A 19,065-nucleotide genomic window follows, 5' to 3' on the forward strand; every position below is an offset into this window, starting at 1 on the left:
ACTTCACATGACTGTGTTTTGCGACGTTGAGCGATTTCAATTAGGACTTAAGTTGTCGTACAAAGGTGTGATTGCAGCGAGTTGTTTAAGGTTATATGTATCACACTAATGCTAGATCTTAAAATTATTTTACAACCACTATAAATAACACCGCTGGTAAAAATGCTGCAATTTCAGAGGGAAAAGGGTTGAGCATGGGAATCGATTTTACGACAGGGTTTTATGGGGAAGGGATTTAGGATCCCAGCATCACCACCGTGAGTCACTCGAATGTGCGTTTGTGCGACCTTGCTATTTCCGTCTCGGGGCGGAGACAGCGGTGTCACCAGTATCCAGCTCTTCCTTCTTACCCCCGCCCCGTCTTCTTATCCTCCCTCCAGGTGAACATGCCCGAGCTGGCGCTGCTGCGCTTCGTGGTGCTGGACGACGACTACATCGGCGACGACTTCATCGGCCAGTACAGCGTGGCCTTCGAGTGCCTGCAGCCGGGCTACCGCAACGTGCCCCTGCTGGGCCTGGCGGGAGACCCCCTGCCGCATGCCAGCCTCTTCGTGCACGTGGCGGTGACCAACCGGCGCGGCGGCGGCAAGGCCCAGCGCCGGGGGCTCTCCGTGCGGCGGGGCAGCCGGCGCGGCAGGGAGTACGTCTCGCTGAGGCACACGGGCATCAAGGCGGTGGACGAGACCTTCAAGGCGGCTAGCGGGCCGCTGCGGGAGGCCGCGGACCTGCGGGAAGACGCCCAGGTGGGTAAAGGGGGAGGCAGAATGGACACCCCGATGACGTTTCGGTGTTTGCTCCGGAGCGGCAGGGAGGAAATTTGCCCGTCGCATGAGTAGAATGAAAAAAAAACAACTTTAAATATTTCACATCCTCTTGGACGGTTGATTACTGGGGAGGCTGGAATGCGTCCTGGGAGGTTGCGTGTCAGAGGGTCGTCGTATTTTTGGACACCTTTGACAAGATGTCTGGTCGGGCCGGGTAATTTTGGCGAGATTGAACCACCGTACTGAAAACAGAGAAGCAGAGAGAGAGAGAGAGAAAGAGAGAGAGAGAGAGGGTTAGAGAGAGGGCGAGACGGACCGAGGGTGAGAGAGAAAAAAGAAAGCAAAGCATGAGGGAAGAGTGGGAAAGAAGGAGCGGAGGATTACATGGTCTATAAATACCTGGTCACAGCAAAGACCAGCTTATCTCTATACACAAAATCTCGCTCAATCACTCAATCAGATGAGCGTGCACACACAGACCCCCAGCGGACACACACACACACACACACACACACACACACACACACACACACAGTCCTTCATACAAATAATATTCTGTTGCTCGCAAACAACTCTTCAATCCGCTTGTTATCTTTTTGTCCTCTTCCTCTCTCGCTCTAGCTGTGTCGTGCGGGCAGCTGTGGCCTTGTCCCCACGTCTGCTTTCATGCGCACACACGCACATGCACAACACGCGCGCGTGCATCACTCAGGTGGGGTTGTGTGACTGTCGCTGGGGCACTTGAGGTTAGGGCCGGTGGCCGAACGGTCGGGCCGTTGACAATCTAGGTTAGGGTTAAGACCGGAACGCAATACTCGCTCCGAGCCGTCGCACAACCCTGCCCCTCACGACTTCCGCCCTCTCAAGTGTCCCCGAAACCGCGGGTTGGGAAACTCGGCCGGAGTGTAGGGTTCTCGATGTTTAATTCATGCCGTGTCTCTAGAATGAACGGGGCGTCGTTTTCGGTAGATTTACAGGCCAGAAAGCCATGCTGATGGTGGGTGATGGGGAGGCGTGTACAGTATGCGCTGTGTGCAATGTCCATGTGTGTGACCCCGATGTCTTTGGGTTTGTTTCGCACGTCCATCTTGATGAGCTACTGCTGCCGTAAACAGGCCAAAAACCAGACATCTGATACCACCCCCCACACCCACCCCCTCATCTCTCCCTCCTCATCCACCTCTTCTCACACTTGCCTCTCTTCCCTGTCTCGCTCTCCCTTGTTTCAGAGTGCCAGTGTCAGCTTCAAGGAGCAGTGTGGGCTCCCCCCTGTGGCCAAGCTGAAGCAGTGCATCCAGAGCCTTGCCACGCGGCTGCAGAGCCCGGAGGGCGTCATGGGGGCCGTCATGGTGCTGAAGGAGGGCTACCCCTGTCTGGAGCCCCTGGTCAGCGTCTCCGACCCCATGCGGAAACTGCTCAGCGCCTACGACGTGGTCAGTGTGAGAAGAGTTCCCGGGCGTGCACACGCGCACACACACACACTTTGATTGACTTCATGAGCTTAAAGTGCTACAGGAGGAAAGTGGTTTATGTCTCATGAAATGTTGAAGAGAGTTACTCGCGCTCCTCCATAAAATTACACAGACACACACACACACACACACACACACACACACACACACACACACACACACACACACACACACACACACAGGTATAGAAACAAATATAATAATAGATAGGCACACACACCAAGAAGGCACACATGCTCACACACACACACACACACACACACACACACACACACACACACACACACACACACACACACACACACACACACACACGCACCCTGGCTGCCAGCTGTGTCCCCTCCCACTCTATCTCTTCCTGCATTAGATCAGCCTCTCACCCACCTGCTGTCTGTACTCTACCATTACTCCCACACACACTACGCGGAGGCGACAAGACACCATTTTTTATCCATTACCATGCTTCTATACTTGTGTGTGTGTGTTTGTGGGAATTGTGTGTGTGTGTGTGTGTGTGTGTGTATGTGTGTGTGTGTGTGTGTGTGTGTGTGTGTGTGTGTGTGTGTGTGTGTGTGTGTGTGTGTGTGTGCATATCAAGCTATGTTTTGCTGGCAGGTCAGTGTGATAAAGTCACACTTAGCGTGATCTCCAGTCTGTTGCTTTCTTTCATACATCACACCCTTCTGGGCACACACACACACACACACACACACACACACACACACATATATATATATATATAAAGACACACACAGGCTTAGTCACCACACAATCTCTCTCTCTCCTTAACCTTTACCTCGTCACTGCCCAACGCTGTTCGAGATGGGAAGGGGTGGGAGGAGAACAATAGCAATTAAGAGACTAACTTTGTGCCTGTCTTCCTGTCTGTTTGTCTACCTGTCTGTTTGTGTGTCTCTCCATCTCTTTGTCTGTCCATCCATCCAGATGATCACGGCCCAGAAGCAGCTGATCGAGAATGCGGATGCTGTTCAGGAGAGGATCGCCCAGGTGCAGAGAGAAGGTAGGGGAGCGAGCGGGTGAATGGGCTTTAAATGAGAGATTCGTGCAAATTGTGTGACACGAGCTAGTAGTAGAGGTCTAAACCGTGTTTTTAGTTTAGCTATAGTTTAGCTAAGCTGTAGCTAGTGTAGCTTTATTTTATCACCTTAAAAATGTTTTTAACTCATGTGTTTTTGATTTTTTTATAATTCTCTTTACTGGGTTTTCTTAGAAAAAAAAGACAGGGTTACATTAAGACCACAAAAGATAAAGACATAAAGAGGGTCTCAAATAAACACATGTACATGTACATATACCATGTACCTGTTCATATATGGTATATGAACAGGTACAAATAGGATGTGAGAAATCTGAATTCCTAATAAACCACCCCACCACTTCCATACTCCGTCCCTCTACACCCCATAGACAAGAGTTATGCAATTCTTGGTTGCACATTTTTATAATTATTAAAAAGGCGTGTACCATCAGCATACATGGACACAGACTAACAAGCAAACAAAATGAAAAATACATAAAATAATAATAACAACATGATTAAGGACAGTATAGCAGTGAGTGGCCAAGGCCATAATGGGCTTAGGCTCTATAGGGTCTGCCCGAAGAGCTCAGACAGAGTCTGGAAAATTGAGCCCCAGAATCTAGACAGCTGAGAGGACCAAAACATGTGGCCGAGAGTGGCGTTCACAGATTGGGTTAACAGTTTTATATACATTTACGCCAGTCTTGCCTTTTAAAAGTCAAGGTGATGAGGCACATAAGCCCATGTCTAGTGCACACCCATGAGGGGTGGACAGTCTCCTCTGCTTCACACCGCTCCTCCTCAGTCAGTTTGATACCCAGATCCTCCTACCAGGCAGATTTTAAATGGCTAAGGGAGGTATCTACAATGGTAGAAAGTGAGCTGTAAATAAAAGATATTGCACCTCTAGTTGTTGGGCCAAAAGAGACCAGTTGGGTATGTGGGTGCATATTCGGAAAGACAGATTAATTAAAACGTTCATTCTTATGAAATTTCTGACCTGAGGATATCTAAAAAAATATGACTGGGGAAGATTATATTCGGCCCGTTGCGTTTCAAAAGTGGGGAAAACTTCTATATACAGATCTTTCATGACTTTTATGCCTTGACTTTTCCACCAATTAAACCCTGCTAACATAGAGTGGGGGGGGGAATTAATGGCTTGCTGATGGGGGGGAAAGAAGAACAGAGCAGTCTCGCCATCCAAAATGCTCTTTGATTTTTGTAATTATTTTGATTCACGTTCAGACGGGTCTTCCCTCAAACATGAAACATCCCATTTTATTCATAAACACTTCATCAGGAGAGTTTGTATTTAGCCCTCGCTCTGATTTAAAGGAAACAAATGTTTGATTAACAATTTAATTTTTTTTTTATTTCAAATTTTTATACAATGAGATTATTGTTTAAATTTGCTTGTGTCAGGGAGAACATCAGTGCTGCTAATGAGGAGGGGAGACATGCAGCCTTTTCCATTTGTACCCATGAGAGTTCTCATACTCAGTGTTACAGGCCCGGTAATACAGCTGAAAATTGGGCATTCCCATTCTCCCCACCCCATTCGGCCTCTGCAGAAAATCTTTCCTAATCCTCGGTCCCTTTTTGTTCCGTATGAATTAAATGTCCTGTCTAAATGAAAAAAAGAAGATTTTGGAAGAACAACCGGAATGCATTGGAAGAGGAAAAAAAACTTACGGAGGACGTGCATCTTGACGGCATCACATCTGTCGTCAAGGCGTAGCGGAAGACGAGACCGCCTCTCAAGGTCGCCCAAGGTCGCCTGACGTCCGTTCAGATAAAGACTTCAGAATTCAGTTTGAACAGGTCGTTATCTTTATCCGTTTTTTGTTTTGCTCAATTTCTGTGACGTGGGCTTCTGACCTTTTACTTGATCTCAAGATCTCACGATGCCAGGATGTACGTGATGGCGGTGGCCCCCATATACCTGTTGTGGGCCATGATGGGAGCAGAGCATGTAACATTTACAAAGGTCCAGTGGCCATCTCTGCCTTCGAGTCTCCTTGAGACCGTATCCGTATAATTGGTCGAGGTACACATTGTACCCACTTCCCAAGAGCTGGATTGATCAGCCTCACGACACTGTCATATGATAGTCCATTCCCACTAGCTTACTTAGATTTATGGGTGTATACAAAGAAAGTCTCAGTGTGGTGGTCGCTGGAGTCAGCTAAAACAAAGAGTTTGAATCCCCATTTCTGTGCGCTTGTTCTTCATATACTGAGTTGTGTCAGTTTTCGCTTTTGCTGCCACCATTCTCTCATCGATGGCCAGCTCCCTCCTTGGATGGTAATATGCCTGGCAGGCAGTGCATCCTGTACTATATCATCCATGAGAGGTCTGATGCGGAACAATCCGTCATGGTCTGGTGTGGCCTCCTTCCTGTCGTTCTCCGCATCCTTCTCCGGATCACTCACACGGACGTTCCAGGACGAAACTCCGAACCTGCCCCTCGTCGTCGCCGCCGATGGAAGGGAGACCGAGTAGATGTGGCTCCTCCTCCGAGAGTCCTGAACGGGTCTCAGTGGTCGCGTTGCAGCGTAGACGATGAGGCCAAAGAATTTGCAGAGCTCATCTCGATAAACATCAGTCCATTTATACATTTTTCTGGTTTCTAAGCCGCCTGTTTATTTTGTATTTGTGTAGCGTCTGCACGTCGGTCTTTGAAAAAAAAAAAAAAAAAAAGTTGAAACAGGTCCAGTGGGGTGTAATCTACTGTGGGATCTAGCTTGACTCTGGGGGGGTTCTGCGCGGGCGGAATGCATTTTTTTGTAGGGGCGACGTCGCTGTCACTCTCATTTTTCCAGGGCTGTTCCGCATTTCGTGCTGGCGGGGCTGGCTGGGCCGCTGGAGACCTTGACGCCGGTCGCACAGAAGACCTGGCCCGTGCACACGTTTTGTCCCTGTCTCCTCCACCGTGCGTGTTGGGGAGGGCAGATTTTATTTTTATTTATTTTTAGACCTGCCTCTTCCCCTACAAGGTGCAGAAGATGAAGTGCTAGCAGAGGCACAATGGAGAGCTGCTGCTGCTGCTGCTGCTGCTGCTGCTGCCGAGACGCTTGGTTGTGCCTCCTGATGTTGTATATAGACATACGAATGGAAAATGTAAGAAAAGAAAAAAAAAAAAAAGGTTCAGAGGAGACCGTTCAGGAAACATCGCCGTCATCCTCTCCATCAAACGGCGCCTCCAGAAGTTCTTCCGCGGTCGTTTACCTCCCGACGGAATTTCATTTTAATAAGATCAATAAGCGACGGAAAAAACGCGGTCACCCTCCCTCTTTCTTTTATTTATCTCACTTGTTTACTGTTGCCGGCGGAATAATCGCGCCGGCTGAATACCACACCCATTACCAATCAGAAGTGGGCTTGGCGTGCTTCCAGCCAATCGGCGGCAAGCGTTCCAAGCTCGCTTCTGAATGTCAGGAGACATCCTTGAGTAAATGCGGTGAGAGGCCATCTCAGCCTCCCCCAAGTCACCTCTGTGTGTTCATAGCGCTGAGTTATTAATAGGAATATATGTGACGTCACCGCGAAACCAAACTCACACGAATCTCCCATTAGCGACTCACCAGACACCAAAGCCTGTGCGGTAACTTTCAGCTCCATTTAAAGTGGTTTCATCAGTGGCTACATCCTCGCGGTATGATCCCCCGGACCTTCCCCTCGCTCCACCTCACCGATGGAGGCAATGTGTGTTTTTTTTTTGGTGTTCGGCGCACAGGCATGGAGTACCACGAGGAGCTCTCTCGGCTGGGCGAGAAGGAAGGCCTCAAGGGGCGCAAGCAGAACAAAGCGGTGGAGAGCTTCACCTGGAACATCACCGTGCTCAAGGTGCTGAGACACGCACGCGCGCACACACACACACACACACACATTAAACATGCAATGTACGTATTGTACACATACACAAAGACAAGATATTTTCACCCAGCATGCAGAACATAGGCTAGAAGTCACGTCATCATTTCCTTTACATTTGTTCACTCAAGGGAAAAGTGATTGGGGTTTTCTAAGTTCCTCCAACATAATTCGGGCGTAGGCCAATGCGTGTCCAGACGCAGGCCTACAAACACACACACACCCACACTCACAATCTCTCCGCCTGTCTGCGCAGGGACAGTGTGACCTCCTGCGGGGGGCCAAGATGGACTCCCTGGACGCTCTCAGGCAGCTGGCTCTGGCCTGCGAGGCGTGCGGCCTCACCTCCGCCTCCTCCGCCGCCACCGAGCTCCACTACACCTCCCACCCGGTGTCCGGCCACAGAGGCAGCTCCCACGGCAACGGCCGCATCTGATGCCGCCCCCCGCCACCATACACCTCCTCTTTCACCTGGAAGAGGAGGTGGAGAAAAGGGAACAAGTTGAAGTGAAGAGGGAGAGAGAGAAAGAGAGAGAGAGAATGCTATTCCTGTTCCAGTTGTGCTGTCCCCCTGTTACCAGTGCAGTGACCAGTGTCTAGAGTAGCCTAGACCCGAGCAGTGTCCCCTTTAGAGCCTTACGTACGGGGTGCAGATGGGTGGTCCCGCCCGCGACGAGGCTTCTTCTGAATGTCAGTGTAACAACCGCGCGACGGGTAAACCAACGAGCGAACAAACAAAGTGTTTGTTTTTTGTTTTTTTAAGTGTAAAGCCTCCTCGATGTCGTCTTTTTCCGAACAAAGAGAGCCGGCATCCCAGCCGGCGACAACCGAGCTGGCTTGTAGAGCTGGCGGCGTCGGCCGTCTGCGTTTGCGTTCTCTCGGCATCTGGGCTCCTTCCAGTTTCCGATTTCCGCGTTTTGTGTGTTGTTCACTTGTTTGTTTGTCTGTTTTTCTGTGTGTGTGTGTGTGTGTTTCGGTCCGTGTGCAAACGGTTGGACGGATAGGATGCTGTTAGAAACTCAGCTACACAACCCCCCCCCCCACACACACACACCCACACACCCACACAGCAAACCCGGGGGGCGGCTCTTGTTATCTCCATGACCCCAAACCCCGGGCAGGTAGCCAGCAAGTGGTGGGGATGGGGGGAATGAGACAGGACAGGCAGGGGAGGAGGAGAGGAAAACAGAGGGAGTAACTGGAGACGCTGAGAGGATGTGTAAGCACTGTAGTACTCTCCTGGTGCCGTGTAGCTGAGTTCACATGGCATCCGAAACTGTAACACACAGCAAACAAGGGAGGCTCATTGTCTTTGTGTGTGTATGTGTGTGTTGTGTGTGCGTGTGTGCGGGTGCGTGCGTGCGTTTGTGTGTGCGGTGGGAATTCGCTTTGTTTCCCTTAATGTTTAAACATTGACCAAGTATGCTATTTTGGATTCGGCGATACGTGACTAGATATGTATTGCGAGAATGCTTAGGGAATCAAAGCACAATGCATTCCTGAATGTGTGTGGAGCCGAAGGAGTGCAGGGACGCGCTGGTAGTACGGACGCCAGCCTTCTTCTAACCGGTGGCGTTCTGTGTTGATTGTACCGGCGTCTCGATGAAGGGAGCAAAAACGGCCGATACCGGTGCGTTTACACCCTGCTTTTAAAATGATTTGCATTGTATTTCATTTCATGCTGCCTTTGAACACTGCACGAACGAACAAGACCAAGAACTTAACCCAACGTGGCAGGAAAAGGCCTTTCCGAGATCCTTCAAATCTTTCCCCCTCCGTTTGAAACCGACCGTCCTTATTTGGACAAGGGAAGGTACGCATCGTATCGGTTGCCCGGCTGCCGGCCTGCCCGCCCCAAGCCTAACAAAAGCCAATCTCCAAAAAAAAAATAACAAGAGGCTTAGTATGGAAACACGCCGTCGTAATGAGTGTGACATTTTCAAAGTGTGGTAATTGCCAGATCCCAGTCATCCCGAGCTGCTTTTGCTGTGCTACCGTGCACTGTTTACACACTGTTATAATCCGTGTGACATTTCAAAGTGTGGTAATTGCCGGATTGGAGTTGCTCGTCGCTTCCATGTGCTGTGCTGTGACCCCGTCCTGTACATCCTCTTGTTTTTTGGTTTGTTGGAGAGCGACCACCGCCGACAGTACGCGTTCCCCCTGTTTGCCGGAGCTTCATTAGGAGTTTCATTCTTGGGATCCTTCCTCCCCTACTTCTTGTCAGTTGGTCCACGGCGTCCACTCCCTCCTCGCACACTCCAGACCTTGTTCCCTTCAGCTCTGTCCCTGAGTCAGAGTCACAGGAGGAGGCCGATAATAAAAGGAATGATCGAGGACGGAAGGAAGAGAAAGACTGGAATGTGGTGGACGTGTGTGTGAGTGTGTGTGTGTGTGTGCGCGCGTGTGTGTGTGCATGTGTGTGTGTGTGTGAGCTGAACACCTGAAGGGCTTCCTAATTGGCTGTGAGAGATAGACAGAATGACAGCTCCTGCTGGTTTGCACTATAAATAACACCCTGACTCACTGGAGGCCTGTAGGTGTGTGTAAGAGTAACTGTGCGTCTCCTTATGCTGTGTGTGTGTGTGTGTGAGTGTGTGTGTGTGTGTGTGTGTGTGTGTGTGTGTGTACGCGCCATTGGATTTTATCTGGTTGTGTCGCAACCATCGTCGTCTTTCACCTCCACCGCTACCTGCGTCCCGGCTCCCGAAAACATACGAGTTTGCAGTCGTTGCCAAATCGATCGAGCCACGTAACCTCCGGCCCCACCGGCCCAGAAGACACCGCGAGAGCTCCTGCAAATTGGCGCACACCACCGTTGGAGGGGAAACTCTGGGCGTGGCTCCTGTTACCGGTTTACGTTTGGGCCGCGCTGCATTATTAACGAGTCGCTCTCGGTAAAACGAAGCCGCTTGCTTCCTGTGCTCTGGTTTACATGATCGCCAACAAGGGCAACACAATGCGGGTCAGGGAATCGGAGGGTGACGGAGGGGGTTATCTGCACCCTCAGTGTGTGTGTGTGTGTGTGTGTGTATGGACACGTGGGGTCGCCACAAAGCAGGAGGTCTACCGGTGTAGATGTCAGCACGGTTGTAGTAGAAGAAGTGGAATGAGGTTAAACCTCAAATTGAACCTGATGATATAATATTACTGTAAAATGAATCCATCAGATATTATAGCGAGACAAAAACATGGCAGCTCATTATTTGAATGGAAGATGAAGCTATCGGCCAGAAAAAAAAAACACCTCGGCCATGAAAGAAGTCGGAATAGAAATGACAACGTTGCTATTGCCTTTGTCCCCTGTTGCTCCCCTCACTGTATTTTTATTATATTTTTAAATTGTAACAGATTATGCCTCTACGGGGCGCTATTTATTTCGATTTAGCTGGCGATGTGTTCATTGTGCAGTATTGGAAATAAGAAACGACCCACAATTACCTCTGTAGGTCCCCCCACAGGGGACGGTAACTCCCGCCCCCCTATATTCCGACGCTCCCACCCTGGTTCCCGGAGTGTTTATCCGTCTGCAACCGACTGCACCTCCAGGTGGAGCAGGCTGGCGGCTGAGCTGCGTCCGTCCTCACCCGACCGACAACCCCGGGTGGAGCGGCGGGCGGCCGGCACGCACTCTGAACCAGGGTGCACCGCGTCCTTTTGAACCCAAGTGTCTTAACCCCCCGAGCCGGGTAAACGCTCCGTGCTCTCCTGGGGCTGCGAGGCCACAGCTTTCTACCCGCGATCGAGAGTCATTCCAAAACCGTATGAACGCCGTGACGCGGGTCGGCTCCAACCGTCCCCTCCGGGGGGGGGGGGAACAAAACACTGTTGGAAAAAAAAGGCAAACAGTAAAAGGAATGGGAGGCCCTGCTACTACTACTACTACGACGTCTGCGCCGGCCTTTTATCTTTTCTCACCTCTGACACCTTTCGAAACCGATGTTGTTCCTTCGACTGTTGCTAACTGTCACTGTACGTGTTTGTAAAATAGAACAAAAAATAAATAAAAACAAGTATTTATTGAAGTGTGTTTTAAAGCTCATAACGGAATATTAATTAAATGGACCTCGCATTTATTTTAAAAAAAGCTATCGTGTTTTCTATCTGACAAATAACCAAATGTAACATGACAACGTATGTATCTTAGACTAAATAAATCTATCTTTTACTGACCAGCCCTGTGTCCTTGTGTCCTTTGGCGAGCAGCGCCTCCTGGTTCTTAAGATTTCCATCCGCCGCAGTGTCTGCTTCTGCTTTATTGAACTACACATGTTTTTTTTCATGCAATAAAACATTTTACAGGGGAGACCTTAATTTCTGGGGATATTTATGTAAAGGTGTGGAAGATGAAGTTTGGTGATATCTCCAATAGGTGGGGCCAAACATCAAGATATCTGGGAAGGCAACTTCTGACCGGGATTGGGACTGCGTGCTCTGCGTGCTGCACGAAATGCATGGAAATGGACGGTGTTCCCATTTGATTCAAGGAGGACCCATAGCATTAATTTCTGATTCATTTTAATTAAATAAAAAATGGATCATTTTTTTAAACTTCTCAATATTATTATAATAATTATATTTTTTGAATTATTATTATTATTATTATTATTGTTATTATTATTATTATTATTATTATTATTATTATTATTATTATTATTATCATTGTTGTTGTTGTTGTTATTATAAGCAGACTAATAAAAGATCTTTTTACACAGGTACATTTGTTTCATAGCCTTTTTGAAAAGAACAATTCCAAATTGTTAGAACGTAGGTTTATTTTGTTATATATTTGCGTACATGTCTTTTACCCCTGCTTGATGCTTTATTAGATAAAGAGGTGATGTTATTATTAAAGTCAGGTGCTCACTAACCTTGAGACCTGGAAGGGAGATTTGGCGGGAACATTTTGAAATGTCAGAGTTTTAAATTCTTGCATTTTGGAGAATTTATATGTAATTACATATCCAAATAATCAGTACACCGAAAATGCATTTGGAGGTTAAACACGTATATATGTGTGTATATATATATATATATATATATATATATATATATATATATATATATCTTACCATCCATCACAGCGCCATTGCAGTGTGCAGACCTCATAAAATACATAAAAAATACATACATACATAATTTAGAAGGATATGGACAGCTTGAATTATTGAAGGGCAATCCTCAATCAGCAGTTTGATAAAAACTAAGCCCTATGATACAATTCTTTCTTAACTAAAGTAGCTTGACTGTGTTAGAAATGTAGAAGAGTAAAAATAACATTTTTCTGTTTAATGCGGTGGAGGAGTAAAAGTGGAAAGTAAGTACAAATACTTGATATATGTACTTAAGTACACTAACAAAGTGCTTGTATTTTGTGACTTTCCACCACCCTCACCATTTAACCGAAATAAGTACCAGAGCGCCGCGTTCTGGGGGCCACTACACCCCTGATTTTGCCCCCAAGGAGAGCACTGTCTGAGGGCAATGGCCGTGACTTTGGTCCACCTCCAACTTGGAGGTCCATCTTCAATCTACCAATCAAACTAGATAGCTATCTCTGAAGCCGTATCTTTTATATAGTCTACGACAAAGGGGATGAAAAGCTCCCAGCCCTGTGTCGGGAAGCAGATGGAGGTGATGGGGCTGTGCGCCGGCGGAGGCGGTGACACGACAGGCTGTCAGCTGCTAATGCAGCGCAACATCTGGAGGCCGTTGGCTGTGTCGCTCCGTGCCTGCCGGCGAAGCCCCTCGCCCCGGGCCAGAGGCTACCCGGAGGGACGCCCATCCGGCCGGGACGGAGCCAGGAAGCAGCCGAGATGGCGGCCTTATCTATCACCACCCCGCTATGAGTAGAAGCGAGTCACCACGCAGACACCATAGTTTGATTGATGGTGTCAAGAATCTGTCCCAAGCCACTCATGATTGCGTGGCTTTAAAAATTATGAAATGCATTTCTTCTCCGTACAGGCCTATTTCTTTGAATACGAGAGCAGCCCTCTGAAAATCGCACTTACATACATTATAAACCCTCTTTTCCAAAGGCATCTATCACGGAGAGCAGCAGCGACAAACAAACAATCTGCGAGAAGCGGCCGCGGTGAGTAGGTGTTGCAGGCGTGATGAGGCAGTCAGGAGCGGCGCTGCGCTATTAGAGCCTCCGGGTTGTATTTTAGTCCGCCACAACCGCGCAAAAGAGCGAGTGCTTCTCCTGCTTTAATTACAGCCCTCACCCAGAGGCAATTTTACAGTGATTGAGGAAAAAAGGAAAAAAAAAAGAAAAGAAAAAACATCACCTCTTAAAATTTTCTAAATTGCATCTTATTTGTCCGTCTTTGAACCGACCACAAAAGGGAGAGGCGGTCTGACAATGGCGCTGCGTGGCTCTGCCTCTCATGATGAACAATTATACTTGCGACATTATCTGGGCTGTATTAAAGATTGCACTCAGGGGATGATGAGCGGCGCAACATGTTATTGGAAAGTTTAGCCGGGATTACATTTTTTTTTTTTCCCCGTTGTTGTCGCCTCTTAAAGAAGCCACCTGATGAAAATTGTGCTTCCAAGCGGAGAATGAGTGCATTTGTGGAGGAGGAGGAGGAGGAGGAGGAGGAGGTCCACTCCAAGTCGGTGTAAAGTATTTTTTTCCTTTTGTCATTCTCTCATCTCCGTTGCACACTTTATAACGACTGCTACCAAAGCCATTTGAGTTGTTCTATAAAAGGATCTTTTCAATGACCAAAAAAAGCGAAAGTCACTTTTTGGCCCCCACTCTTGAGCGAGATGAGTCGCTGGCCCTTGGGTGTGCAAATTGAAAGCGGGCGAGTTAATCCTGTTTCGGGGAGAAAATTGGTTTCGCCAGCCCGAGGAGTCTGACACTCCGCTGTGCAAAAGTCAGAGAGCAAATGTAATCACACTCACTGGGGTGAGTTCCACACCTCTCCGACACCCTCCTTTCCCCTTTCCTCCCCTGTCGCCCACACCCTGAGATACTGCTGTACCTGGGGCTGGGCACTCGAGGCCAAGTCCCCTTAAAGTACCATCGAGACTCGGAGTTCAGCTCGACCGTATTTTCCGGAGCTTTCTGAACAAACGCTCTCCTGCCGTTCCTCCGGAGATGAATAAGTGCTGTACAATCTCACTCACTCACCGCTGGGCAAAACATTTTTGAAGCCGTTTTTCAATTGTACTACAGCCATGACTGCCGGGGCCACCTCTCTCTCTCTCTCTCGCTCTCTCGCTCTCTCTCTCTCTCTCTCCTTCTCCTTCTCATTTTCCTTCTCTCTCTCTCTCTCTCTCTCTCTCTCTCTCTCTCTCCCTGTCTCCGTCCTTAAGAGCCGGCGCCTGGTTGCTGTTAATGGCCTTGGCTTCTTTAATTGCTCGCTAAAAACTGTGAGCATGGTTCCCACTGCGTGCCTAATGAACATGTAGCACTACATGATTACAGCAATCTCTACCACCGCCCTACTGTTTCGGTGCAGCCGCGCACACACACAGAGACACACACACACACACACACACACACGCGGACACACACACACGCGGACACACACACACAGTTAGCCTGCATGCATGCACGCACACACACACACACACACACACACACACACACACACACAGACACAAGCTGTTCCCGGTCCCGTACATAAACGGACAAAGGCAATTTGAGAGGCTCCTGCGCACCACGGGACTCTGGGTAAATTAGAGATGAGTAATAGAGGCGGGGAAGGGGGGGACAAAAGAAGAAGAGGGGCACTCTCTCGCTCATTTCGAGAGACGCGCCAGAAAAAATGATTGAAAAGAGGAGAAATCATTTCATATCGCTGGCTTGGTTGTTGTCGTTGAGATGATCTTTTTTTCATACGAGGTGTGGCGGGACACAGTAAAATATCTGCTGAAGCCACTTTCTCCTCTCTCTCTCTTTCCTCACCTGCCTCCCTCTCTTTCTCTCTTTCTCTCTTTCTCTCTCTCTCTCTCTCTCTCTCTCTATCTCTCCCCGTAAGTGCAGAGCGTCAAGTTGTTCCGAGTGTTCTCAGGAGTCGTCTCTATGCCTCCCTTATCACACCCCCCCCCCCACTCTCTCTCTCTCTCTCTCTCTCTCTCTCTCTCTCTCTCTCGCTCTCTTTCTTCCATCTGTCAGGCCTTGTCTGTCCTGAGGCAGCAAGTCAGAAGCTCTTCCTTTCCGTCGGCTGCTGATGAGCTTAGATGACAGCTCTGCTTCGCGCGAACATACACACACACAAACACACACACACACAAACACACACACACACACACGCACTCACACATGCGCACACACAAACAATGGGCGAGGTAGGGCAGAGAGAAAGGAGAAGCAGAGCCGGCCCTCGCTGGAGTCCTGTGTATATGTACGCCTGGGTGGCAAACCTCATATTGTATACATATTTGCTCAAACATGTGCCAGTTTCCTCAGTAACCCACCCACCCCCACCCACCAACCCACCTAAACACCTACACACACACATGCTCAATCACACACACGCACACACACACACACACACACACACACACACACACACACACACACACACACACACACACACACACACACACACACACACACACACACACACACACACACACTCCCAGAAACAAACATAGACTCACTCTTTCCAACACACACAGTCTTTGGTTTCTTGTGGCGGGAGATTTGGCAATAAGTATGTATGTGCGTGTGTGTGCGTTTATTTGGGGTGTAGGAGGAGATGGTGTGGGTAGGTGCGTAGCTCTCGTGATGGGGGGGGGAGGGGGGGGGTGCGGGGGGCGGATGAGCATGCACAGCCTCTACCAGATGCCCTCTGCAAATTAGCGGGGAGCCCTCAGAGGGGGCGTCGGGCGCCCCCCCCCCCCCCCCCCCAAACTCGCCCCGTCCCGGAGGACGCAATCAGGGTGCGCTCCCCCCCGCCCCCAACAAACACACCCCCCCAAACCGTCGGTGGGGTAGAGGGAGCGGAGGATGGTCTGGTCTGTATGTGCCTGGCGTTGACACAGAGGAGCTGTGGGTCTAATTCATTAAACCAGCCTTCTAATATAAACAGCCATTCATTTGGTTCTCTGACAGTGGGCCGTCTGGACATTGTGAAGCGACTGAAAAGAACTGCCATGCGCCGCTGTTTGTGTACCTTGTGTGTGTGTGTGTGTGTGTGTGTGTGTGTGCGTGCGCATGTGTTTGGGCCAGGTTGTTTGTGTGTACGAGGTCTCAGCGAGCGAGGTCCCCCCCCACCGCCCCCGGTTCCAGGCAGGTACAGTGAGGCAAACCAGAGCCTGTTGCCGAGCGCGACACGGTTCACAGAGAAGGCGAAATTCACATCTTCGTGTAACGTTACTGTTAGAACGCGTCGGAAAGTCAGCCGGATCGCCGGCAACTCGCTTCCATTAAGAGGATATTAAGACGGCGATGACATACGTTAAGCACGTTGACCGCCGTGACCCGCGCTGAAAAATAACTCGCGACTCTCATGTGATGTGGCGAGGGGGTAGGTTTTTATGTGTTCTCACAGGGTTTAGGGGTAACGGGATCACGGTAAACTTGGAATGGCTTTACCGTTAAAGGCTACCTTTTAAAAAAAAATAAAGCTCCACAAACTGGAGATTATAGATTGTATTGTAGCATCTTCCTGGTTTCTGTTGAAATTGTTTCTGCATATTCCATCGCATGGATTCTGAAAGCGAATCAATCATCCGTCCAAACCAAATGAGTTTACAGTAGACTGTAATTGATCACCGGTTACATTAATAAACTCTTAGTCTACTGTATGACAGGGAAATATGAAGAAAGAAGTCCATTTGGGGAAGCGTGGGAGGAGGGATGGGTCCATTACAGCGAGGGAGAAGAGGCAGGTTCGCCTCATAACTCATTCAAGGGAACAAGGTGAGAACCGAGTCATTGGCCGTTTATCAATATACCTATAATCGCCTGGGAACTAGACTTTCCCAGTCAACTCATTTTCCAAGCTGAAGTTCGCATGAAGCCGAGACCGCCCGAAATATCAAGGTTTTTCTGTCGGTGGGTGGCTCGCCTAACTGGATTGAACCCAGATATCCCAGAATTCATGTGTGGAGAGCGGCTGCATGAATGGAAGAGACCCCGGCCATGTTTTTTCTTCCAGAGAACAAACTGGACGTCATTTCCCACGAACACAAGCGCCTTCTTGAGCGCCCGGAGTTGATAAACGACCAACAAAGTCGTCGACAAGGGGAAATCGGGACGCGGGCGCCAAAACGCCGAGGTGAGAGAGAGAGAGAGAGAGAGAGAGAGAGAGAGAGAGAATGAACGAGCCGGCTCGCTTTGCGTTCGATGAAGAGGTGTATGCGTGCGCGCGTGTGTTTGCCTTTCCGGCTTTTTCGACTCATAGACGATGGGCTTTATTCGAGTGCGCTTGTTCCGTCGGCCTCCCCCGTGCAGCCCCACCGGTGAGCAGAACGTCGGTGTGAAGGGCGACCACCCTAGGAATGTCCAGCGACCATGGGGACGCTCCCTCATTCATCATTATCCTGCCCCCCGTGTCCCCCCGGCGTTGGGTCCCTGTACGGAGAGTGGCCAACATCCAAAGAAATACAGAAATCACCGCCCCTTTCCTTATTCCACTGAGATAATGACTGCAGCCCTCACTGCGCACCGACCGAACTGTCCATGGTTTCCTTCCACTTAAAACCTGAGAGTAAGGTGTCCCACCACACGTACGCAATACAAACCCCGACACACAGACACCACTGTCTGGTCTAAATAGCCCGTGGAGCGCAATTGTCAGTGTTGATTTCCTCCGAATCCCAGACACTTAGCTCCATTTCCCTTCTGGCCTTTGTGGTCTAAAATTATGTTTTTCCTTTTAGGCGACTGCGATAGCGCGGGAAGAAGGAATAAGAGGGACTCCGATTGCCTCGAGCAATCACAGGAGAAAACCTTGATAAAAGGAAGGACGGTTGATTGGAACGTAGCGGACATTCAGGTTTCAACAATGAGGATGATTTGGGGAGACTGGTGAATTGTGGAAATGTGAATTTTTTTGGGGGGGGGGGGGGGGGGGGGGTTGTTACCCGAGAGAAGTAACGTTTCTCAGGAAAGTTTAGCACAATTTGCTCCCCAAACTTCGAGTACAAAAAGGTTTTCAGTGTCCTGTGAGTAAAACGAATGCATTAAATAATTATTTTTGAGCCTGGATTCTTCTAGAATTTATATGAAAAACTGTTCTGGACACGTTGGCTGTAGACATCCGACAGACAAAGCACGCCCACTGACTGATGTTTTGGGTTGAGCAGACTAAACAAATATGCACATGCACGCTGTCTCGCTCTCTCTCACACACACACACACACACATACACACACACACACACACACACACACACACACATCCATGCACGTACTGTATGTGTATGTGAATTTGCATGCGAAAAACACCCACAGAGGCTACTTTGCACACACCCACACACCACCCACACAAACACACACCCACACAAACACACCCACACATGCACACGGACGCTCACGAGCACACACCTAGGTATCTGTGACCACTAATTGTGTCTGGCCGGTGCAGTCCCTTCCAGCCAGGGTCATGGGAGTGCTGCGGGAGAGGACAGGGTAGCTATTGCGGCGGCCATTTAAACATAGCTCTATCCCCAGGCCTGTGATTATGCAGAGAAACTCTCATCTTTTTTTCTCCCCGAAAAACCATCGCGCAAAAAAAAACTGGCGTAATGTCGCGGGCATTCCAACGGAGGGAACGAGCCCCGGCAGTCTCACACGGCCCCCGGCAATTAATGGTGTTTTCTGAAAGGGTTTGATGACGACGCCATCAATTCGAAACGTCATCATTTTCGACATTTCTTTCTGCCTTTGCACACTTTTAGAACAACTTCAAAACTGAATATGACGGGCCGGAACATTTCCT

The 19,065-nt window shown here is 49.1% G+C and overlaps 1 protein-coding gene across 1 annotated transcript in view; it reads left to right on the top strand.

Moving 5' to 3' along the window:
• The window catches only part of plcl1 (phospholipase C like 1), a gene marked incomplete at its 5' end in the record, with an annotated part of 59,723 nt that extends 52,081 nt beyond the window's left edge, over nucleotides 1-7,642 (top strand). The window contains 5 exons of the mRNA XM_080019745.1: nucleotides 381-743; nucleotides 1,994-2,197; nucleotides 3,182-3,257; nucleotides 7,018-7,127; nucleotides 7,411-7,642. Coding sequence (XP_079875871.1) covers nucleotides 381-743; nucleotides 1,994-2,197; nucleotides 3,182-3,257; nucleotides 7,018-7,127; nucleotides 7,411-7,590 — 933 coding nt within the window. The 3' untranslated portion in view covers nucleotides 7,591-7,642. The remainder of the gene's footprint in view (nucleotides 1-380; nucleotides 744-1,993; nucleotides 2,198-3,181; nucleotides 3,258-7,017; nucleotides 7,128-7,410) is intronic.
• Nucleotides 7,643-19,065: the final 11,423 nt, after the last annotated feature.

Source organism: Zeus faber, assembly GCF_960531495.2.
Source record: "Zeus faber genome assembly, chromosome: 18".
In the NCBI taxonomy this organism is placed as follows: Eukaryota; Metazoa; Chordata; class Actinopteri; order Zeiformes; family Zeidae; genus Zeus; species Zeus faber.